The sequence below is a fragment of the Euprymna scolopes genome, chromosome 29, assembly GCF_053919585.1.
Source record: "Euprymna scolopes isolate OS-2025 chromosome 29, ASM5391958v1, whole genome shotgun sequence".
In the NCBI taxonomy this organism is placed as follows: domain Eukaryota; kingdom Metazoa; phylum Mollusca; class Cephalopoda; order Sepiida; family Sepiolidae; genus Euprymna; species Euprymna scolopes.
In genome coordinates, this window is record NC_136510.1 from 30,022,162 (window position 1) to 30,048,470 (window position 26,309).

The 26,309-nt window shown below is 34.5% G+C and overlaps 1 protein-coding gene across 2 annotated transcripts in view; it reads right to left on the minus strand.

Moving 5' to 3' along the window:
- Positions 1–26,309, minus strand: part of LOC145252569 (dynamin-binding protein-like) — a 666,835-nt gene that overhangs the window by 95,601 nt on the left and 544,925 nt on the right. For both annotated transcript variants that reach the window (XM_080112187.1, XM_080112186.1), the window contains exons 5-6: positions 12,442–12,515; positions 5,513–5,651 (exon numbers count right to left, since the gene is read on the minus strand). In XM_080112187.1, coding sequence (XP_079968313.1) covers positions 5,513–5,651; positions 12,442–12,515 — 213 coding nt within the window. The remainder of the gene's footprint in view (positions 1–5,512; positions 5,652–12,441; positions 12,516–26,309) is intronic.

Below are 26,309 nucleotides of genomic sequence, written 5' to 3' on the forward strand. Positions count from 1 at the left end.
TAAATATGACAGGTGTTTACAGATGGTCTAATTATTATTAAAGATAATTAAAAATCTCAAATATGCTTATTGGTGTTATTTACTTCCTGTCCACTGTAGGAAGATATGATACAAGGTCAGGAAGGTCGGTAAATTAAAACCAGTGGCCTTAAGGAAGAACTTTCTAGCCTTTTTTTTTACAAAGGAATCATCACTCATCAAGGCCCAAAGGCCACTTAAGGATAAGGATTAATGAGTGTACAGTGGTCAAAGGGAACAGGTCGTAGCAATCGTTAGTAGTGGAAATTTGGTAAATTGAATTACTTAAGGGGATGGCTCATCAAGAATTTGTCCACATTGGACTTGAAGATGACCATATTGTAGTCAGTTGGAAAGCAGGAAAACGGAACAGAGTTCCACAGGTGTGCAATTCTAAGAAAGAAGCTTTGTTCATGAAATCTACATTTAGATCTAGACACAGATAAAGAGTGGGGGAAATTATTGATAGTGGTTTGAGCTAAACGAGTGTTTTTCATGAAATTCAGGACAAGGGGAGGGCAGAGACTGGAGCTCAGACAAGCACTTGCCATGAAAATAATGATAAAGCAGAGGCAGGCTTGCAATGTCTCTTCTGTGGGAAAGAGGTTGCAGAGAAGAGAAAAGAGCACCCCCCCCCCACTAAGATACAGAGTCTATTTTGAACTCTGCCAAGGCAGGATAAACTGCTTCTAGCAGCTTCTGCCCAGATGTGGCAACAGTACTCCATCCATGGGCATACTTGGCCTATTAAAAATTAGCTGGGCAGCCCCGTCGGCATTTTCGGTAAGGGTACCTTAGGCAATAAGCAATGAACTAACTCCACCCGAAAGATGGGAGGCAGCAGCCTTGAAGTGTGGTCCTTCTAGAACTGCACTGAATGTTTTTGTCATTTTTCATTCAACAGGGAAATGTCCATTTCAAAAGTGCCTCATACTTTTTTGGGTATTGATGCAGTCCGCGCATGCACAAGGCTGTGCTTGAAATATGCCCATTGCTTGTCATCCAATTACTAACATTGTGTCACATCTTCCTGAATTGTATTTAACCTATTGCTAAATACAATTCAGGAAGATGTGACACAATGTTAGTAAGGTCAGGAAAGTAAAGCCAGTGCCTATTAAAAATTACCTGGGCAGCTCCATCAGCATTCCTCTGTTGGAGCACCTCAGGCTGTAAGCAATAAACTTATTCCACCCAAAAGATTAAATTTTAATGAGCTTAGCTTGTTTAAAGTTAAAACAATGACCAAGCTGCAATGAATGAGAGAAGAATGCATTCAAGGAATTGCCATTTTTTATGTCTCTTTTATGTTCACAAGCCTTTTCTCTAGTCCCCATGGAGTTTTCACCAACGTATATTTGATGACAATTATATCATGGGATAGTATATATACCTGCATTAGATGTAGGTTTGTTTTGGAAATGCTTTGTCGTTTTTAATGTTTTTTTTTTTTTATAGTTTGTGATGTGGTTTGTATTATTGGAATTCCTAGTTTGTTCAGAGTGTTGCAAATTATTGTATTATTGGCGTAGGTGGGTAAAAGAAGATGTCTGTTTATGAGATAAGTGTCAAGTGCATATGATGGAAAATATTTATACAGCTTTTTTCTTTGCATATATATACGATGATTGCAACGTCTTGTCAGACGAGTGCCACTCCCTCAGACATTTAAAATCCATATATTCATATATATATATATATATATATATATATATATATATATATATGAATGAATTTTCAGAACACAACAGTTTTGCAGCACTTTTATGTCTCCTTACAAAGATTAAAATCAAAATATAATGCTACCAAACATTATGTTTAGAATCCTTATTCAAATTTTCATAAAAATCCATCACATGATTTTGATTCTAGAAAATGTCTAAAATTTAAGTCTTAAACTTGCTTAATGATTCTGGATCAGATTTAATGTAAATCTGAAATATTTGAATTTTCAAGCTTGTCCATACTATTGCCCCCTCCCCCTGACAAAAACATCAAAATATCCAAATAAACTGAAATTTGAGGAATATTAATGTACTGATGCCAAATACCTATTGTTAAAATTTCACAAAAATCAGAGTTATGTGAATCCCCATGAAGGACTGCCACATCCTTTTCTATTCCTTTTGCATAAAACTAAATTAAACTAAATATAACCCACATTATGCTTAGTAACTGTGTTGCAAAATTCATGATTCATTCATTATTATTTTATTTTTTTTTTTACAATGGAGGCACCACTTATGAAGGTCCGAAAGCCACTCGAGGACAAAGGTTAATGAATGCAAGATGGTAGTGTAGTAGTAATTGTTAATGGCGTAGATTGGGTAGAATTTGGATTATTTAAGTGGACGGTTCAACAAGAACTTTTTTACATTGGACTTGAAGGCTACCATATTGTAATCGGTTTGGAAGCAGGCCAGTGGAACAGTTTTTCACAGGTGGACATTTTCAGGAAAGAAGCTTTGTTCATGGAATCTGTGTTTAGATTTAGGTACAGATAGAGAGTGGGGTAAATTGTTGATAGTGGTTGTAGCTAGTCGAGTGTTATTTTTTTTGAAAGTTTAGGAATGAATCTTGTACACACATGTATATAAATGTACACATATATCTAAGTTTATGTATAGATGTATACAACAGTAATGTATATAATTTGTTGCAATTTGATATATAAAAAATAAAAATATAATTTTGATATTTGTCTTTATTTTTGTATCCTTTGGTTTTTCCTTTAAGTAAGTCAATTTTTTTATTTTTTTTATTTTAGTTTGTGCTTATTATGCAGTATAAAAGTTTAAGAAATGTAATTATGTGAGAAATACATCATTGTGGCTTGTAAAAATGGTTTATTAGGTGCAAATGTCCAGCCAGAAGAAGAAGAAGAAGAAGAAAAAAATACTACGAATGGATGTCTTTCGCCCCCCCCCCCATTTTGGACAAGTACTTTTGGTGTTTTATCTTTGAACAAATCAGATTAGATTTTCTTCTTGTCCTTGGCATAAAAAACAAAACAACAACAGCAAAAAAAAAAAAAAAAAAAAAACTGAACCATGACCAATCTATAATAATAAATGAGTGCCTTTGTGTCTTTCAAACTTTTAGTTGTTTCCCTTGCTCCTTTCCACACCAACAAATGATGACCAGGTTCATCAGATATGAATGTTTAATCTATAGTATAAAGGGCAAACGTCTGCATGTACGTATGTATGTATGTATGTACGTATGTATGTATGCCTCACTAAACGAATAATACTTAACGACCCCCCATAATGTTGTTGTTTTTTAAACCTGCATGATCCAAGAAAAAAAAAAATTATTCATTCTTTGGGGGCGGGGGGGGGGGAAGGGTTAAATGGATATTTATATAATTTAATTGGTTTTGCTTAGAGATCAACCAATAACAACTGTTCTGGTGACAGAAATATACAAACAGACATCTTTTATTATCTATTATTATTATTATTTGTACTCACTAGGAGTCCTAACACAGGTCATCGTTGGAGATTACTCACTGACAACAGCTAGTAGTGTTCCCAGGAGTCTGGGTGACAACAAGTCTCCACAGATTTCCAGTACTCTCCACCTCTTTCAGTAACCTTTGCAAATGAATTTGTATTATCACAACAGGCGCTTGTCATTAACTTCCTGCTAGCAAAGACCAATGCCTTCATTGGAATCTAAGTGGCGACAAGCCTCCTCATAGTCCCAGCCCTCATTATGCTCATCCAGTGAGAGTTTGGTTACTACTTTCTCTTCTTGGATTTTTCATCCTCCTCGACCTTTCTTGATTATTTGGTGTGGTGCAAGTCGCTGGCACAAATTACAATTTTTTGTTTTTTTTATTGGATGGGGTGGGGGTGAGGTATTTAACTTAAAATTATTATTATTAGTAGTAATACTTAATTTTTTTAACCGGATCTCCACTAGGAGGGTGTGGAAAGAATCAGAACGTTGCAGAGGCTTATTGCCACTCAAATTCAAGAAAAACCAACGGTGTTTGTCAGTGAAAAATCAATGGTAAATGGCTGTTGCAATGATGAAACAAGACTTGCAATGGTTATTGAAAGAGGCAGAGAGTGTTGGAAATCTTGGGAAACTTTGCTGTCAATCAGACTCCAGAGAACACCACTGTTAGTATGCATACACTGATTGTGACTCGTGTTAGAACTGCGAGTGCGTAATAATTTTTTTTTTTTTTTACATGGGAGTCACCACTTATCAAGGCCCAGAAGCCACTCGGGGATAAGGGTTATTGCGTGTACAGTAATCAATAGGATAATATCGTAGTAATCGTTAGTAATGGAGATTTGATAAAGTGTCTTACTTAAGGGGGTGATTTATCATGAATTTGTTTATGTTGGACTTGAAGACTTCCAAGTTGTAGTCAGGTGGGAAATAGGCAAACGGAAGAGAGTTCCACAGGCTGGACTCTTATATACAGCATAGTCATGTTGACACACCGGTTCCCACCAAATAACTGAAGTAAAGTAACGATGAAACTAACCAGTACCAGATGGGTGACCATTTTAGAATACTAGGTGCTGTATTGGGTGGTGAGACAGCAATACTATCAAAGAAAGTGTAAGTTGCCTCCTTCCCTCTGCTAATCTGTGAGAGAACTTTGGACAAGGTTGAGCACCCACTTCAGCTCCTCCCCCGATCAAGGTAATGTGAGATCATGGAAAGCAGGTGACTCATGTAATATGGAAGCAATCAGGAATAATTCTGTTCCTAGTTCCATATCTGGTTGTGTTGGACAGAAGATTCCTTTGAATACAATGGTCAGGACAATTGTCCAGTATGAGCACTGTACCAGGAAGGACACCACTTCAAATGGAGTCTTAAATTAATTCATCTAAGGTAGATGATTCTCATTTTGCTTGTAATAAATTTTTAGATACTATTTCAAATTTAAGAAAAGTAGAAAGTGGCATTGGGTTTAATTTTGGTAATTCTCACTTCCCTTATTTTGTCCTTTAGTCCTCATAGTCCATGAACGATATTGCTGACAAACAGGCAAGTATTACCATTTTCTGGGCCAGAACTTTGTAGCAGTTACCGTTAGCTAGTTTTTGACCTTGAAGTGATATTTATTTATTTTTTGTTAGCTCTTTATATCAAGTGGCTTCATGCCTTGTCTGGAGCATTTTCTATAAAAAAAAAAAAAAGAATGAAAAAGAGGGAGAATGACTGACCAATGAAAGTGTTACTTTTAACTGAAGCTTGACCCACCAATCAAAATGGCATTTAAAACTGAAGCATGGCAAACCAATTACAAGAAAACCTTCATGTGATGCAAGAACACATAAAAAAATGTTTGTTTATCTTTCCACATGTACACAGACAACAATATCAGACATGGGTCATGAAATGATGGCAGCTATGGGGTGGGAGCTTTGAGTAATAAAATGATGCCCCCCCCTCGTCTTCACACATACGCACACTCTGATCTGTCGATTCCACTATGATTTTCCACATGACTAAATGCCTTTACCTTTAAGATTCTGATGCTGCCCTTGAAGCTTTGTTGTCTCGATATTGACATTCTCCACTTCTTCTTGCAGCCTTTGTCGCTTTTCATCCGTGGCGCCAACCATTTCACTTAGCAGTTTTGAACGAGAAGATTGACATTTCTGAAACAAGAAACACTCATCAAAGTTAGTCCAGCAAATAATCCCGTCACAAATCTTCATCAGACGAAGGACGTAATTGTTTACTCAATTAGTTCCAATCCACCAAGATAAATGTAATGTCAATAATTCTTGAAACATGTCATGATAATAGCTTATCTTTCCACAAATGCAACATTCTAATTTCTGGTCGCTGAATACTCTCCGACTGTTTACTATGTATACCCACCGACATGACATTTATAGGTGCTTAATTACTTTCAATTCTTGTGTTGATTACCGGTGGTCTGGAGATAAGATGCTAGAACACAAAGTCAAGCGTGGCTTTATGGCTGGGTTCGAATCTTTCAACCAGCAGTAATTATCACTTTCTAGATTGATGGTTGAGTAAGCATGACACACTAATATTTGTAAGTATAACGATAATTTGTAATACTTATTTGAAAAATATTATAGTTACAAAGTCTCTTTTAGAAATAAAAGTTTAGCCCTCTTTGGGAATTAAGAAAAAAGGCAGTCAACTTTAGTGCAAATGCAACATTCCAAATCCCAGTTGTTGAATACTCTCTAACTGTTTACTATGTATGCCTGCTGATATTACATTTATAGGCCCTTAATTTCCTTCAATTATTATGTTAATCAACAATGGCCTGGAGGTAATATCCGAGCCTACAAAGTCATGGGTGACTTTGTGACTGGGTTCAAATCTCCTGACCAGCAGTAATTATCACTTCCGACATTGATGATTGTGTACGCATGAAACACTAATTTTTGTAGGTCAGGGCTTTACATTGCGAGTGAAACAGTCACATTTGCGGGTGATTTTTCAAAGTGGTGACTAGAAATAATTAAACGCTTATCTTTTGGCGATTGTATTTCTTTCACTGACAATCTTCCAAAGCCCACTACCGAGTGAAAAATATCTTTTCAACTTTTTTTTTTTTTTTTTTTTTTTAATAAAACTAACAAAGTTAAATTATTTAAACAATAAAAGTTTAATAGAACAATATACTTTTTTTTTTTTTAAACAAAGGCTGTTTAAAAAACATCTGAAGAAATCGGAATGTTTCTACCTTCAAGTATCAACATAAAATTCGTTGTATATTTAGAATCACACTTATTTAAAAAAAAAATACAGAAAAACGTTGATGATGTACATACTCATCACAGAACGAAGATGTCATATTCTAAAAATCATGTGGGTTTGGTTAGTAACTTTTCTATTTGGCTAGTAAACGAAAATATTTAGTTGTGAAAGCTCAACTAAAGATAAATTTGTCCATAGAACCCTGTAGGTATAAAAAAAAATGATTTGTAGTACTCATTTGAAAAAATATATAAATCAATGCTAGAGAGTCAGATGTTAAGAATTTGCTAACATATTTGTTTCTCTTTGCTTTCTTCCCTTTCATTGCATCCTTTTAATAGTTTTTAAACGACAGTTAAATTTATTTTAAATGCTTATTGTCAATTCCTTGGCACATGTAATTCCTCTCCGTACGTTTTATTTTCATCAATAATATTCCTCATTATTCTAAAACACTTGATTTTCCACTAATGCAATAATAGTTAAAAAAAAAAAAAACAACAACTAATAGTTAAAAAATAATAGTAAAAAAAAAGAAAAGAAAATGCCTTAGAGAGTGTTCCATCAAGTTTATCTAAATGTATATGTTTGTCTATATAAAGTTTCTAGAATTTAAAATTCAGATTTTGAAAGTCCTCCAGTCATTAGGAACAAATTTTATTAAATCTCAAGAAAAGCAACTTTTGTTTATTTTCAATAAAGGCGTTCATTTATTTTGCTTTATTTTTTGTTTTTTAACCCTTTTTTAAAATCGAGCCATAAAATAGATTTACAAACTTTCATTTAAAAAATTAAGTACCTGCTCAAAATAAAAAAGAAAATAAAAAAGGAAAAGAAGCATTTTTGTTTCTTGTGTATAATTTAAAAGAAAAAGTTGCCTCCCTTGCCACTGATTGATCCCAAATCTAGGGCCCATTGTTTGGGTTTAAAATCGATCAGGAACATGTTAATTAGTTGTTACTATGAGACGATTGAAAATGACAAATGAAAAAAATTAAATTAACAAAGACGATTTACAACAAGTTTTTGTTGAAATTGTTGAACATGTTATAGTCTGCAGGAAAGTAGTAATGTGTTCCAGAGACGGGGACATTTTTGGAAACATATTGTTCATGGAAATTCTGCCTGACATTAGACACAGAGGAAGAAAAGCTTTTTTATTTTTCTGTTGTGTTCTTGCTCTGTGTATATTTTAAAAGAAGGATCAAAGATTAGAGCTCAGTCGAGCATCTTACAGAGAAATAATACAGTAGAGAAAGACTAAAAAGGTGTTCTGTGAGAAAAAAGCTGTAAAGTCCAGCAGAGATCCAGCAGGTTGCAAAGTTGAGTTTCTGCTCCGTCAAGTCAGAGAGGAGTAACCGGTACTTTCCAAAATATGACAGCAATACTCCATCTTAGGAAGTAACTGATTCTTATATGGATAGAGAATTGCATATAGAGGAATAGAATGATCCAAACATTTTCCAATTTACCTTATCAACAGATTACACTGTTGAACACGTTTTTTGGTGCCCAAGGTTTCTAAGCCGATTTAGACTAATTTGAGGGTGCTGATTCCGAAAATCATATTAATTTTTTTTATTATGTCAAACTATTGAAATATTTGCTATTTTACACCTTTTTTTACCTTGAAATTAGGTGTTTTACCTCCCTGTTTTGAACCCATTTTTAAGTTACTCTTAACTAAAAAGTTACTTTCTTCCTAATTTCCCCTTCCAGTTAGTCTTTACTTCCTTTTTGCGACTGTTGGTGACACAGCACACCTTTTTTCTTTATCCGCTCCCATCCCCAGGATCAACGGTATGTTTTACTCATTTCTTATTCTGGACAATGTGTTTGTTTACTTTGTCGTGCAACGTGACATTTCATGTTCCATTTGTTTACGAACTTATTTAGTCTTTTGATTTCTTTAACTCCTTCATTTCCCGACCCTCATTTATTGTTATTGGCTTTACTTTCTCATACACGTCATTTTTTTTCTTTCAGTTTTTACTTTTTCTCTTTAAATAAATATACCTGTGGATTATGTACTAGTTTTCAGAGTCGTTATATTTTTAGAATAGATTATCTGACTGTGAAGCGTAGGTTCATGCGACGACAGTACATTAGGCATGTTTCTATATGCATTCTAGCTTCAATTGTAGGTTGTTATTGTAATGAATGCTAATTGATTATGACATCACAAACCTTAAAGTACCTATTTACTATGCCTCCCCACGGGACAGAGTTAGACACCAGGGTCGTTTTTTAACGTGGAGAAAAGGAACAAAAACAAAAATTGTTTCAGTCATGAAGGATTTCTCCTCCACTGACAGAGAACAAGAAATTGAAGTGGAGCATCTGAAGAACAGATACTACACTTTGATCTTGTCCCGAAGCAATCATCGAGAATGAATACTTTAGCAGTATCCCTAGCAATATATTCTAAGACAAATTTGCTATACAATGAGGTATGTCGTTAGTAAGAAGTGGAATACGTCCACCGATTATGACATGTTTTTGTTGATTTCTGGGTCAAAGTAAGGTTTATTCTTTTAATGTTAGGAATTCATTTATAAGTCAGACAGGACATAATTAAGCTGCATTATTTTACTTTCGTTGCAAATTTTTGGAGCAAAAATTACGCATGGCTACATTATTTTATAGGCAACGTTGTTTAAACAATCCAAATGTGTTTTGCTATATTTGTGCGGAATATATGTTGCAAGTCAACAGGAAAAGGATCAGTGAATTTGTGAAGTGTGTTTATCTTGCTTACTTCAAAGTAATGTTGGGTGATCAAGATAAGGCATGGGCGCCCCATATTGTTTGCAAGCAATGCGTTGAGCATCTTTGACAGTGGACAAAAAGGAATAGAAAGTCACTTCGCTTTGGTATTCCAATGGTCTGTCGTGAACCAAAAAAAACACTTCAATGATTGCTATTTCTATGCAGAAATTCATTGGTTTATCCAAACCTCAAGTCTGCAATTAGGCCAATTCCACACTGCAATAAAATTGGAATTGCCTGGTTCTGGAGAAGATCAATCCTCAGTTTTGTCTTGCTTACTTTAAAGTAATGTTGGGTGATCAAGATAAGGCATGCGCCCCCCCATATTGTATGAAAGCAATATGTTGAGCATTTCCGACGCAGTGGACAGAAAGGATAGAAAGTCACTCTGCTTTAGTATTCAAATGGTTTGGCGTGAACTGAAAAACCATTTCGATGACTGCTATTTCTGTGCAGTCAAAATAAATGGAATCAACAGGAAAAACAGGAATTTATTGGTTTATCCAAATTTCAAGTCTGCAATTAGGCCAATTCCTCGCTGCAATAAAATTCCTGTTCCAGTGTTTTAAGGCTTGCCCGAATTGGAATTGCCTGGTTCTGAAGAAAACCAGTCTTCAGTTTTGTCCACTGACAGTAGTGAAGCCATTGTTTCAAATGTTAGTTTTCCTCCTTCTTCACTACCACAGCTGTTTTCTCAAGGAGAACTTAATGATCTGACTGGAAATCTCAACCTTTCCAAAGAGTCTTCTGAACTTTTAGCTTCAAACCGCAAAGAAAAAAAACTATTTCAGCCTGGAACTCTCATAACCTTCTATAAAAAACGCCATATTGAATTCTTGCTATATTTTACTCATGAAAATGACACAGTTTGGTGCTGAACAGTATTATTCTCAAGATTGGTACCTTTTTATAGACAGTTCCAAAAGAAGTTTAAAATGTGTTATTCTTCACAATGGCCACTTATATGGATCAGTTCCTCTAGGCCATTCAACGAACATCAAAGAAAAATATGATGAAATCAAATTTGTTCTGGGAAAGATTTCATGCAGCACCAATAGATCAAATGTGTCAATTTGAAAATGGTTCAGTTTCTCCTTGGGATACAAGATGGTTACACAAAATTTCCTTGCTTCTTGTGTTTGTAAGATAGCAGGGCAAGAACAGAGCACTGGATAAAAAAAGATTGGCCAGTGCACGGTGAACTGATTCCTGGTTCTCAATGTTTTGGCTTCTTTTTTGGTGGAGCATTCCAAAATTGTATTTCCTCCTCTTCACATAAAGCTTGGCATCATGAAACAGTTTGTGAAGGCCCTTGAGAACGATGGTGACTCTTTTAAATATATTTGCATGAAGTTTCCAGGCCTAACCATAGAGAAATGAAAAGCTGAAATTTTTTATGGACCCCAGATTCGAAATTTAATGAATGACACAAATTTCTGTAATTTTATGAATCTTGGAGAACTGAGTACCTGGATAGTATTTATGAACGTAGTAAAATTATTTGTGGGAAAAATGAAGGTGCCCAACTACAAAGAGCTTATTTAAACATTACTCATAAGTTTCCATCAACTGGGTGCAAATATGAGCATCAAGTTACATTTTTTTGCACAGCCATCTTGCCCGTTTTCCAGAAAATCTAGGTGATGTGAGCAATGAGCAAGGGGAGTGCTTCCATAAAGACATCAGGAACATGGAAGTTGACTATCAAGGCCATTGTGATGCCACTATGCTTGCAGACTACTGTTGTTCTATCAATGTTGGAGCTCCCTATTCTAGAAAATCAGTAAAACATTAATTTACGAATGATGATGTCTATGCTTAGCATTTTTTTACAACTTCAATCTTTAATTGTGAATATTTTGGTGTGATTTCATTGATATTTGTCTTAAAGTTACATGAAATATTTTTTCTTCAATTTGCCTGTTTTTATTGTAGCTATAGGCTTCCTACAGAGATGGGGATATCATAGCAGAAAAACTAAACTTGATAGAAAAAAAAGTGACAGCATTTTTGGAACCAGCATTCTCAAATTAGATAAAATCAGTTGAAACATCTTAGGCACTATGTCTTCCACTTTAGATCGGATTGGTTTGGTTTGATTGTTTTATAACATATGAATCCTTCATAACGTATAAATATATTTACACAAATAGACCCAACACATTGTAGTTTTCAGTCGCAAAGAGACAAAGAACAGGAAATAACTCCAACTCATTTTTTCATGCATCAACAAGATTTTTTTTTCTCATTCTCCTGCCACATGTGACTTTTCCTTAGGTTTGTGACGTCTCTCATGTGATTGCCTTCTTGAATGTGCGTTCTCCTTTTCATAGTCATCTTTTTCCTTACCGTAACATTATTTTGATCATGGCTCAATATTTGTATGTAGTCGTCTGTGCTATGTTACACACTTTTTTTGAGTAATTTAATGCCGAATCCAAAAATTTTGGAAAAAGTTTCATGCTGCAAGTTCTTTATATCTTCAAACATTTTATTCATGGTGTTTGGTTTGGTTGTTTTGTAGAGGAAAATTGTTGCTTTTGTCTTTGACTTTATAGAACATGATTGAGTTTTGCAAAGGGAAAAGAAAAAAAAGAATAATAGCATCAATGTTTTGTGCATTTTAGGTCAGGAAATCGGTATCTTCAGACAGCCTGATCTGGTAGCACCAGATTTAGATCTAAAACAAGATCAGTTCTATTGATAGTTATAACTTAAACTTCCAAAACAAAAATTTATTGAGAATATTTTTAGATTGAGAAGGAGGAGTGTCCCACAATCCACCTACCCAGTCAAACAAAAAAAAATACTAGTTTGAAATTTGGTAAAAGCTAAATGTTTTGTCTTTTTCTTTTTTCTGAAATTAAATACACATACCCTCTTTAACAACTTATGCTTGCAAATAAAGTAAATATTTGATCACAAAATAAAACTCACTTCTAAAGCATGTTCTGCTTCAATAATCCTAATGTTCAGGTCGGCCAGACGTGCACAAGGGTCCTCGCTTGTATCTGAAAGGAGAACATAAAAAAGTTTAAAAAGTTGACATGATACGAAATTGAAACATATATAATGTTTGTTTGTCTGTCCCTTCTACTTTTACTTGGAAAGTACTGCACCAATCTGGCTGAAATTTTGTATGAACCTTTGTTATGATAAGGTGCAGCAAATTAAGTATTATTGTATCTGTTTAGTACACAATTAGGGATTAATAGGGATTAGTATTTAATGCAAAAATGAGCACAAATTTAACTATATTCAACCATCAGTTCAGCATAAGTCAACGGGATATAAATTTTGCCTGTTTTTAATAAGCTAAAAAGTCTTTTATCTTATATCTGTCTGTATGTTCCTTCCACTTTTCAGTCCGTTTTTAATGGTTTAAAAAGTCTAGTTTTTTTTTTATATTTCATTAGTTGGAATCTGGCATTTGGGTTACTGATTCCGCAGCTCTGATTGAAAGGAGCCCATTGACATTCTTATTCTGTCCACATGTTATCAGAGTTGGTATGAAAAAGCAGTTTGTCAGAATATGGAGGATTTCTCTTGATCTGGCTCCAAATATACTTGGCTTTGCCTCCTTGTAACAAAGGCAAAAAAAAAAAAAAAAAAGAAACGCTTAAATGTTTAATATCTTAGGAAATAAATAATATCCGTGTGAAAAGAATTATTTACAAATGTTGTATAAAAGACAAAAAAAAAAAAAAAATAAATAAATAAAACACGTTGAATCAGAGTCAGGAATGTCCGATTTCCTCTCATTTTTTTTTTTGTAAGAAAAATCAAATAATCAAAAAATATATTTTTTTTAAACAATTTCTTTTATAAAGTCACTTCCCCCTCCTTTTTTTGTTCTTCTTTACAACCCACTTCCTGAGTAGCGACAATATTCTTTCAACATCAATTTATTTTTATTTTTATTTATTTTTTTTACATTTTTTCTAAGTAGTAAAATTTGCTACTAATTTTTTTCTCTTCCCAATTTCAGCACACTTTTATTTTCCAAAAATAAAAAATAAAAATGTCCCCAAGTTTTCCTTTCAATTTTTAGCACCAGCTTTCTTGGGATTTCTCTGGTAATTCCGCTAAAAAGAAAATAAATAGATAAAAGTTTTCAAAGAGTAGAAAATAATCTTTTCCCTTATTCATAACAAAAAAATGCTCTAAATATTTCTTTCTTTCCCTAAATTCAAAACAAACAACTCTGAAAAGGCCTGGTATAGTGTGTCTCTGTTTTATGGCATAGCAACTAGTGATGGGACGATTCCATTATTTTTTCCGATTCTGATGCAACTACCAATTCCATACTAAATTCCTGGTTTCGATACAATTACCGATTTTGTACTAAATTCCTCATTCCGATACAATTACAAATTCCGATTCTTTATAAATCTCTAAATATTTAAAGTTGTTATTTTTTTCCCCTAATTACCGTATGTATATATTTTCTTAAACATAAAAATACACTTGTAAGAGGGATCTATAGTTTTCAGCTTTACTGGTAGTTTAAAAATCAATAAATATTTTATTATTACTACCATCAGTGGAAGAATTTTTTTAAAAAACAAAATCAAATAAAAAAGACAATTAAAAGAATCGTTTTTGGCATCGGAAAATAGACAAATTTTACAGATTCCGGTACCAGTTCTGATTCCGGTTAATCATCCCAACACCAATATCAATCCTTCAGATTTATTTAATGCTGAAACAATATATATTATACACTTGTTTATGGCTGATGTAACGAGAACAATCTACCCCCATAGAATAAATAAACAGTTTAGTTCTAAATTCTTTATAGATTCCCGATTTTAACAAAGATTCCCAAGTTCTGAAGAAGGTCGCGCTATATCGTTCAAATAACATCAGAGAATAGTCCAAATATTTTATAATACAAATTTCTGTTTTTCTTCCTAGCAATAAGCTAGAAGGGGTGCAGGTTCATACCTTTCCCAACAACATTAGTTCATAAATTGGCTATGGATTCTTACTTTTATTTAATAGCTACTCGATGTTGCCCGGGGCCCATAAACAACAAAACAGAAGTGGTTAAAAAGTGTGTGTAACATCTTTATATAAAAACTCCTATCGCTCTACTTCCTACAATGTATCTATCTTTCTCTCTTTCTTCTGTTCCCATTTTTCCACATCTCTTTTCCCAGCCCATTCCTCTCTATTGAAAATAATAGTAATATAAGTCATTAATTTTTCCTATACACAATAAATAACATAGAAAATGGCTGATCTCCACCATTGATAAAACCTGGCCCAGTTAACCCCCACCCAATGAACAAATCTTTTTTTTTTTTTTTAAATATGCAAACTTTGTGGCAGTTTGTTTTGTCTTTTTGACTTTTAGCTGGGCACACATGTACGCACACAAACACACACACACACACACACACACACACAATTGCTTTTTATGCAATAGATCAAGTTTTTCTTTAAGTTGATTATTTTATATTTTTTAGTTAAACACAGTATTCAGAAAAAAAATGTCTTGGTTTGTTCTTTTTTTTTTATTTTTCTATCTCGTCGGAATACTATTTCCATTATTCTCATCAGATATATATATATGCATGTGGTGTTGGGTCAGAGGATAAGTTGTATGTTTTGGTTTCGATTCTAGCTGATAGCACCCAAGTTATATATATATATATATATATATATATATATATATAAGCGAGATAAGATACTGATAGAATTCAGATGAAAATCCTGATAGATATTACTTGAAGTAATACTTTCAAGGAGATCCTAGCCAAAAAGGAAAAGCTCAATATTTAAGAATAGAGCAATATATAAGTCTCGTGGTTTAATTTTAAATTCTGAAAAAACAACATATAGAGGCATATATTCGATTTAAGAATTTATTGCTTGACAAAGGAATATATAGAAAGAGTTATATTAATTTCATTAATCCATGGATTTTCAACAATGGCTCATATCATCAGAGGAAATGAAATGCAGTTAGCAAAATGTTCGGCTGCGAATGGACGCTATTTTGCTTTTCAGCACAATTATTGAAAATAGTTTTGTCAAGCAATAAATTCTTAAATCGAATATATGCCTCTATATGTTGTTTTTTCAGAATTTTAAATTAAACCACAAGACTTTTATATATATATATATATATATATACACACATTTTTAGTTTTGATCTCACTACTATATACCTTATGTTCAATATAATAACTGAGAGAGAATTGTCTCTATGATAATAAATATGTAATCTACATGAATTAAAATATCATATTTAAGCGTATCTTATGACCAGGCAACGCCAGATGGCAGGCTAGTATATTATAAAGCTATAGTTTTAAGATAATCGCGTTTTATTCAGAAAAGTATTGGATGTAAAACGCCTCCAAAACTTTCAAACATGAGAATTTACTGAGAATTTTAAAGCCAAAAATGACTTTCTATTCGATGGTGTGCCTCTGCCAGGAATTACCTCGGCACCAAAGTCAACAGAATATGAACCATTTTTGAAATGGCCGTTTCTCTGTTGACTGAGGAACAGCTGATGTCTTGTGCACTTCTAGGAGGTCCACCCTCCCAGATCATTGCCTCCTATCTTTCGGGTGTAGTAAGTTTACTGCTGTCTGAGGCGCCCCTACCGGGGAATGCTGATGCAGCTGCCCAAGTAATTCTTTATAGGCCAGAATGCTACTTTTTTAGGGGTGTTGGCTTAACCCCCACCACCTTCCTGACTTTGTGTCGCATCATCTGTGGAGAAAAGGAAGTAAATAACACTTTTCAAATTTCAGAGAGTCACAAAGTAATTCATTTTTTTTATCTCAACTATTAAGAAAAAGATTAAAATGGCCGACTTGTTTACAAAGAAACTGAAATGCATTCTGGTGTATTTAATTTTTTAATTTAATTATATTTTTAAGTCCAAAAGTATTTAAAATTATTACTTATCGAGTCTTAGTAATCACTAAAAATGGGTTAAAATACACAAATTAAAAGAAAAAAGGATTTATTTTATTTAGAAAGCGAAATATTGACTCGCCTATAAATAGGACACTGGGCACATGTGATATATTTTAGAAATCAAGAGGCTTTATATTCAAGATAAAATTTACATATTGTTAAAGAGCAGTTCATACAAAGAGTTATGTTGCATTTTGGGCAATAAGTTAATGGCTTACTATTGCAAGACTCATTTATATAAGTCTACTAGCAGAGAGACCCAACGTTGCTGGGGATTGAATGATGATCAACAAATGTTTCACACTCCCATATTTTTATTGTCATCGAAATCAGTGAAATTGGCTCATTTTTCAATCTAATCGATTGATTGCCTGCTCTAATTGGGAACCCATCGTGGTGCACCAGGAAGATGCTTCACATGCCTCCCCGCAGTGACTTAGTTCACAATGCATTGTAGTCTGCTTTGCACTCGATTGCCAGCTTTAGTTGGGGACCAATTGTGGTGCACTGGGAGGAAACTTGACATGCTTCCCTGCTGTAATTTTATTCACAATACATTGTAATTTACATTGCAATGTAGGGAAACTTTTATTTTTTCTATAATGGCTGGAATTAAAGTTTAAAATACAAAAGTCAAGTATCATAGTTCAATTGTGCTCTAAACAGGAACATACATTTCGAATATGCTCTTGTCATATTAAAGAACCTACTGTTGATTTTATATACCTTACTGCTTGTGCGACAATAATGGCTTGAATCTTTTTATGATTTAAACAGAAACATTCATTTTGAATGCGTCCCTGTCATATCAAAGAACCTATTGTTAATTTTATATGCTGAGCCTTTCAGCTTGTGTAGTAAAAAAACCCTGTTAGCCTCAGGAAGGGATCCCTTGTTTGTTTTGTTTGTTTTTGTTTTATATCATATCAACCCTTTTCAGGTTATTTAATGCCGAATCCAGTGATTTTAAAGAACAATTTTTTAATAGAGTATATTTGTTTTGTTTTTTTAAGTCGGTTTCTATTTAACCCATAGTTGAGACCCTAACAGGTACTACCACTTCGGGTCGGAGTGGACCTGAGAGCAATGGCAATTAAAGGGTGGCTCCACACTCCCCAAAGCCTTCAAGCTGGGGCCTCACCATCGGATATAGTTTAAGGTCATATCCAGGACCGAAGGGGGTCCCTTGATTTCTGAGAACTACAACTGAAGTAAAATGAAACATACAGTACAAAGTTCTAGAGTCAAACTTTTCTATATTGTTTATAGTTAGTCTTTTATACTTATTGTGTACGAAATTAGTTTGATCGTTTCCATTAATGTTTTTTCTCTTTTTTGCTTGCTAATCTACCTCATACGATTTTAAATTGCAGACAAATTGTTGGTCTATCAACTGAATTCATAAAGATCCAATACATGAAGATCCAAAAGCCAATCTATTAATTAGTATCCAACTATTGATAGACAGATTCATAAAACTGAATCCACAATGGGTTTTTTTTTTTATTGCTTTGATTACAGATGAACCAATTGTTCCGGAAGTTTTCCTAACTGCCCCCTCCTCCTCCTTTGACTCTCACCCCCGCCTTCCCTGGTCGAACTTTTCAACGCATACAACAAACTTGGTGGTACTTGGAATACTACAAATCGATAAACAGTGAATTTGATTCTTTTCTTTTCTTTTTTTTTTTAAACCATATAGTTATATAGCTTATCAAGGCTCAGAAACCACTCAAGGATAAGGGTTAATGGCTACTGTGATGATCGATGATGGTGGAAATTGGACGAGTCAATTTATTTTAGAGGACGGCTTATCAAAAACTTGTTTACATTGGACTTGAAAACGACCATGTTATATTCAGCTGGGAAGCAGCTCTGCAATATTGTGTTCCACAGACGAGTAGTTCTGAGAAAAAAAGCTCTGCACATGGAATTTGTGCTTAGTTTTTAGGCACAGATAGCGAGAGTAAGAGAAATTGCTGACAGTGATTGTAGCTAGTCGAGTGTTTGTCGTAAAGGCCTTATAGGGGAAACTACAGAGTGAAGCTGAGTCGAGAAACGCCTATGAAAATAATGATAGAGCAGATATAGCTGATTAATGTGAATTACAAGACTGAAAATAACTTATGAAAATCAAAAAACCAGTGTACTTGGTACATGCAGACGTTTATTGTTTATGCGTTTCCTGTCTATATTACATTGTTATATAGCTGTGGAACATGAGAAATTATCTGTTATTTATCTGTCTTTCGATCTATCTATATATCTACGTGTATCTATTAATCTATCTAACTGGCAAGCTAAACAAGAGATGAGATGTGAAGCTATGTTTTGATAAAAGTTGTCAAAACATATTGAGGTGTAAAATAGACAAGTTGCACCGGAAGCTCTAAAAATAGCTGACCAGAAGAACATGTTGTTGTCCCGTGTTAAGATTGGCTGGACATAGAGAGGAGTTGGAATTTGGACATTGAGCAGGGCGGACCGTTTTACAGGTCGCCTCTTTCTTCACCAAGGGGGGGGGGGAGCTGACGTGTCTCAGAATGGAGACCTAGAATTAACCACTCAAGCAAAGATACTCACTTTCCATTCTTCTGTGATCGATACCTGGAAAGTGAATAAAAACTATATAAAACCAAGCATCGTCTTGGAACGAAATACATTCCTTCAAACAGGTTCCAGCTTCCCTCCAAAAACAGATGAATTCCAGATGGACCGGAAGACTAACGACGCAGTTGAAAATGTATGTCGAAATACATGTATGTGTTTATGTTATTTCTGACACACACGCACGCAAAACATTTAGACGATCACGGAACATAAATAGTCTGCAACACGATAACTTAGGGTTCAGATAATGAAGAACCCCACAATATAGACATTTAGTAACATGACGAAATAACACGTTATCTAAATGAACCCCACAACGTAATAACATGAACTGGATACAAGTGTTAGAGATTCAACTCAGACTTCACCCTCCCCCTTTTTTTTTTAACTATAGAGTCACTGCTTATCAAGGCTCAAAGGCCACTCGATAATAAGGATTACTGAGAGTCAGGTGGTCTGTGAAACAAGACTGCAATGATCGATAGTAGTGTAAAATGGGTAGAATTTGGTTATTTATAAGGACGACTCCACAAGGATATTGGACTTGAAAATGACCATGTTGTAGTCAGCTAGAAAGCAGCCTCACAGTATAGAATTAAACAGGCGGGCGGTTCTATGAAAGAAACTTTGTTCATGAAATTTGCGTTTAATTTTGGTACAGATAGAGAGTAGGAGAAATTGTTGACAGTGGTTGTAGCTAGCCGAGTGTTTTGTGAATGTTTTGCAGAGGGTGATCACAGATTGAAGTTCAGTTGCACACTTATTAGTAAAATAAACTATACTAATACTAGCTGACAATGCCTGGGCCAAGAACTCATACACTCCCTCCTTATATATATATATATATATATTCCACTTGGAAACTATTCTCTGTGAATTATTTGTTTTGAAACTTTTCTTAACTGCCGCTCCCTTTGATCTTATCTCTTGTTATGAATGCCATTACTCTTAAATTCTAACCCTTTCTCACCGTGATGAGGACAAGAGAAACATGGTAAAGTCACAGGGATCTAACAGGTCTCTACTAAAAACTCAGACAAAGTCAACATCAGAATTTTTCATTCTCTGGTCATCTCTGACTTTATGCAGAGCAAGCAAGGACAAGTCATGCAGGGAGGATAAAAATATATGCTTTGGTGTGTGTGAAACTGGCGTTCCTTCATCTGTTCTAGATAAAACTTTCTCTGACTTTGTATGCAATGGCTAGGTCTTGTTGCTCATGATATCTGGACTAAAAAAACTTGCTATAATGAATAGCTATGGCAAACGAGAAGGAGTTCATGTAGATCAGATAATTCAAAGGCATGATCCTTGTGAACTTTGTGCAAAAGTCCAAATTAATTTTTAATGGAAATCACTCTAGATAAGGCATGAAGCCACCTAATGTAAGAAGCTAAAGCAAAGACTACGAGTTTTAAAACTAGCCAATGATAAGTGTTAAAGGGATAGATTCCAACCCAGAAAACAGCAATTCTTTCCCCTCTGTCAGAAACATTACTCATGCAATGTGATGACTCATTGCCCCCATTCATGCTTGAAAGACAATTGATATTAAGGGTAGCTGCATGTGTAATTATGAGGCAAAGGTTACGCAATCCCCAACCACACCTCTCCTGAATTAGCACTGCTTGAGTCCAATGACAAGAAGAATAGTCCCTCACTTTAGTTCTGACCAGGTTTAACGTTGCTTAACTTCAGTGATCTAATGGGAACCAGTGTGTCAATGTGGTTATGGTGTATATTATGATAACTAAAGTACAAAATTAAGGAACAACAACAGCAGCAGGAACTCCTTCATCCCCAAAGTCCAACCCTTCCTCAACGTTGGTGGCAACATGGTTGTGTTAGTACCATGCCATTTGGAACTGCAATTCCCTTCAGGACCATCAATGGTGGACAGGTCTGGCACCAAGCAGTATAGGGTTGCAACCTAGTTAATAGAGCTCTGGTGAAAACCTAGGTGTCAGTATCAAGATCCATCATCCTCTGGCTATCTTTGCCTCTGTAACAAGCAAAGATGTGTCAGGCGTGGAACTGCAAGTCTATAGAGTAAGAGCAGCAACGTTGCTTCTGAACCATTCTTTTGAGTGTTTTGGGGCCAAACCTTCCCCAACTTCACATGCAAACACTGAGCCTTGCTGCTCTAGGTGTCGGGGGTAAAAACCTGCCATTTTGCAGGTAATTAAATAACTGCAATTAACAAGGAGGACTTTATGCAGACCAGAAAATTCTGAGGCGTGATCTTTGTGAGTTCTATGCAAAAGTTTGATCTCCTCCTCCTCCTCCTCCTCCACCACCACCACCATCACAACAGTAGAGGTAGTAGCAGCAGAGCCTTTATTCTGGTAATATAGAAGTAATATATGAAGTGTTGCAACTATTTTGGCAAACACTGTTGAACTGGAGTTACCGTTTTAGATGTAATGTTTAAATGTTTTGATTCTGGAAGTGACTCAAATCCCCCTCCTTTTGCACAAAAAAAATATCAAAAAATAACAAAAATCTCTTTTGGCAATTCTGAACATGAAAGTTGAATATGGTCAACACTAAAATAATAAAAAAAAAAGAAAAAAGAAAAAAATTTTGAAAGAAAAATTTTAAAAAGAAAGGGAGGAAATGAAAAAAAAAAACCCCATCCAAATTGGCAACCCTGACTATTCTATTGCAAAAAGCTGCAAATCTTCAGTTTCTCCAAACAGCCGGACAAAAAAAACAAACAAACAATAATAATAGTAAAATAATAATGAAGAAAAAAAATTGAAAGAAAAAAAAAAAGATGCAGTGTGGCATCATCGTATTCACCTCAGCATCTCCCACTGATCACTAGTTAATGGTTTTCCGTCATTTTGTCAACTTTTTACCCAGATTTTTAAAAAATTTTTTTATTGAAAGCAGATAAAATCACTTTTGGATTATTCCCAAGCACAGTGTTGATTCTAATGGGTTTCTCTTGGCAATTGTAGTAAGAGCTTAAAAGTAACTTTAAAATAGAATTAGCTCATCTCATGAAGCACTTCAATATTGTACTAGAGTCAGAGTCAATCTGTGTTGTGTAAATCACGTCCCTATAAAAGCTTGGGAGCATCAGGGAGCAGAGGAGGAACTAAAACCAATTTTTGGATCTGCCTGAAACATTTCAGAGAGCCAGGAACACTGCACCAAACTGACCTTCCATCAAACATTTTATCGTGATTAAATTATGGAGAGAAATAATATGAAATGTGGATAAAATTCAATTTGGTTGGGAGGCTATTTTTTTATGGAAATCGCCCCAGACAAGGTATGAAGCTAAAAAAAAAAAAAAAGAGAAAAAAAAAGAAAGAAAAGACTACTTCAAGGTCAAAAACAAACCAATGATAATGAGTCGATGGATAGATTCTAATCCAGAAAACAGCAATTCTTTCTCCTTTGTTAGAAACATTGCTCATCAAATAAGAGAATTAAAAGATAGCATAATGGAAGCGAGAGTTACAAAACTTCCAAAAGTAAACCAGAATTTTTGTATTTCAGGCCTTGATCAGCAGTGACTCCCGTGTAATAAAAAAAAAAAAATATATATATATATAAAAGCTGCAGTAACGGGGAAATATGCCTGTGGGTGTCTTAGTACCATCCAAATGACCAAAGAAACAACCAGTCCACAATTTGGATGATAATTAAACTTTGACATCTATATATCTATAAAAGTGACAATGTGTGCGTGTGTGTGTGTGTGTGTGAGGACAATTCTCAACCTACATACTTAATGATTTTTTTATCTAAAAACTTGAAATTTGGTATATAGGGTATTCAGACATATGGAAAACGTTTTTATCGGTTTTCATCCAGAAAAAAAGCTGTTAATGAGTCAAAATTGATACTTGGATCCTCATTGGAGTTTTATCTGTTTGTCAACTGTTTCACGACTGCGCATACACGGTCGTGAAACATAACAGCTTCTTTATGTTAATAATAAGTAAGTTTTAAAATACTTTTTAAAGATCATGTCAAGTTGGTGTAGTGGTTATCATACTTGACTGTCTTTAGGTTCTGGTTGCGATTTCAGCTCGAGTATTTTTTTTTTTTTTTACTTACAAGAAATGAACTGTTTAGAAAAAACATAATTCTCGCACGTACATGTTTCAGTTTATTTACATTTTTTTTATTTAATTTTTTTAAAGGAATTTCAACGTTACGTTTAATACCTACGATATTTCTGTTTGTAGTATAAAAGAATTCTACATTAATTAAAATATAACATTTATGCATATTTTACAACCGGGCAACACCGGGCGGCCTGCTATCACATACACACATGTATATATAGTCTTTGAAGTTTTTAACCTTTAAAACTATACAAAAAAATATTTTTTATCATTTGTTAGAAAACCATCTAGTCAGTAAGTTATTTAATCACCTGCAATCACTGCATCAACTCGCTCTCGAATTTACTATAGTACCAATAATTTATTTTTCAAGGGATCATCAGTTGTTTACCATGAAACACTGTTTCGGGGATTTAAAAACAAAACAGTATATTACATCATGGCTCCCCAGCAGTGTTGATCAAACATCACCACCCTTAATCTTAGGATGAATACATGTTATAAACATATATATTTGTGTGTGTATTTTCTTTATAAACTATTCATTTATGCATCCACTGAGGTTTCGTCCATCGATTATAAATGATTGTGTAGGGCTCTACATCATCTCTTAGATCAAAAGAAAAGTGAATGCCATCCTTTATTTTCCCTAACAAATAAATAAAATCGTTTAACCATCTACAGTTTTCTCCCCTGGTTTCATTCATTGCTTATTTGTGATACATCTAACCCCCATCCCGCCGTCAGCCCCTTCTTTATTGCGAAAACAGTTATCTAGGCTTTCTTCTTCATTGTACATATGATAGGCCTTGACACATTGGTTGACTTGCAGATGTGGATGAGAAAACACTATTAAACAGAATAAAGAACTTCCGGTATTTAAGGAGATCTTTAATAACAGCTGCTTCAAAAGAGCCACTTAAAAGACGTAATCTTCACAACCAAAAGACATGATAAGATGGAACAGTGATTTAAACACATCTGATATTATAATTAAAATTTTGTAAAGTGCCAAGTAAAACTAATTATATATATATATATATATATAAGTGAAAGTGTATGTATGTACATTTCCCTACGCAATAACTCTGTCAATTTTCAGTCTATAGACTCTAAATCTGATATACAGGGTAGGGAGATTTGGAAAAATCTTTGTAATCCGTTTTCGGCCAAAAATTTGGCTTTTTAGGGGTCAAAGTTCAATGATTTGACCTTTGAGAATTCTACCAAACTCTTCCGCCAATTTTGGGTCTAAACACTTGAAATTTTAGATATAGGTTCCTTGGACATAGATCTAACTTAAAAATTTGATTTGAGCCCAAACCAATAAATATTAAGGAGTCATAATAGGAGTCAAAGTTTAAAAAAATTTGATCTCTGCGGTCTCTGCAAAATTACTCAGGCAACTTCTGGTCTAAACATTTGAAATTTTACATAAACAGTATTCAGAGATAGGGCAAGCTTTTTAATCGGTTTGGGTCGAAAATTTGAGCTAATCTATCTATATATATGAAAGGCAAAATGTGTGTGATCATTTTATGTATGTTATCGCAAAGGTTTTTTCGCCGACGGTCCCGGGGGGGGGTTACGATCGCTTAGAACTGTTTATATACCCCCTAGATAATAATATCTAGGATTTGGGAACGCGGATCGCCTCTAGATTTATTTATGTCGATTTTTACAAAATTATTGCTATTTCAGCCCATCTTGTGTTCGTTCAGCTTTTTCGTATAAAAAGCGAAACTAATTCAAAGTTAAGGTACTGTTCCCGGCAATTACACCGGGAAACGTCCAGAAGCAATCAGCTTTGATCAATGCGGGGCCAAACTCCTTATATCAGACAATTGCTATTCAATCTGGCAAATGGGAACTGGTTTCCCCCTCCCCAACATCTTGGGGAAAAAGCCAGTCAAGTTGGGTAAGGGTAAACAAACCCAAACGCTGCCCCCCCCCCCCGCAGCAAAAGTTAACTCCATGACTTCTATTTGACCTCATTAATGAGGTCAAACAGAAGCAGCAGAGTTAACTTTTATTGCGAACACATGTCAATTCTGTTTTTAATGCTTAAATATATAAATTCAAACATGTTTCCGTTAGTATTTTGCGGTGGCCCAATGGTTAACGTCGCATGTTTTTTTTTTTCACACTTTAATTTCCAACTTTGCCTCAAGGGGTCGAGTTCGATCCTCATACTTACCTACCAAAACTTTTTTTTATTTTACACCCCCCTCAAGTTTTGATTTACCCAAAACTACACACACCTCCAAACACCCGGGTAACGCCGGGTACCCCCCACTAGTAATATATAAATGTATGTATGTATGTTTGCATGTCTGCCTAAAACTTTTGAGAGAGGCAATGGATTTTCACAAGATCAGTATCGTTTTTAAGCTCGATCTTTCAGACAACAAATATCGAAAAATTGACTAAAAACATTAATTTCTTCACCTTCAAATGGGCACATTTCTACAGGGAGGGGTCGCTTTTTTCGCCGATATTGTTGAAAGTCATTCCCTCTTTTCGATTGTCTAGCCTTAATTTAAACCTACGTCACTTCCAGTTTGGTGGTGGTCGTAACAGCAAAGACGTCACGTTTTTTCCCATTCATTTCCTCTGCGGTATGGGTTCGAGCCTGCCTTCCTACTACCACTTTTTTTTTTTTTGCTCAACATGCACCTGCAAACACCCGGGCAACGCTGGGCTGAAATGCTAGTATATATATATATATATATATATATATATATATATATATATATATATATATATAAGTGAAATTGTCTTTGTGTATGCATTTCCCTACCAAACTACTCTGTCGATTTTCAGTCCACAGACTCGAGATTGGACATAAACGGTATTAAGATTTGAGAAAATCTTTTTAATCAGTTTTCAGCCAGAAATTTGGCTGTCAAGGACTCAAAGTTCAATGATTTGATCTTTGAAAATTCTACCAAACTCCTCCACCAATTTGAGGTCTAAACACTTGAAATTTTAGATGTAGGTTACTTGGACATGGATCAAACATTTTAATTTGATTTAAGTCCAAAAACAATAAATATTAAGGGGTCAAAATTGGGGTCAAAGTTTTAAAAAAATTTAACACTGCAGTCTCTACCAAATTACTTAAACAATTTTTGGTCTAAACATTTGAAAATTTACATAAAGTATATTCAG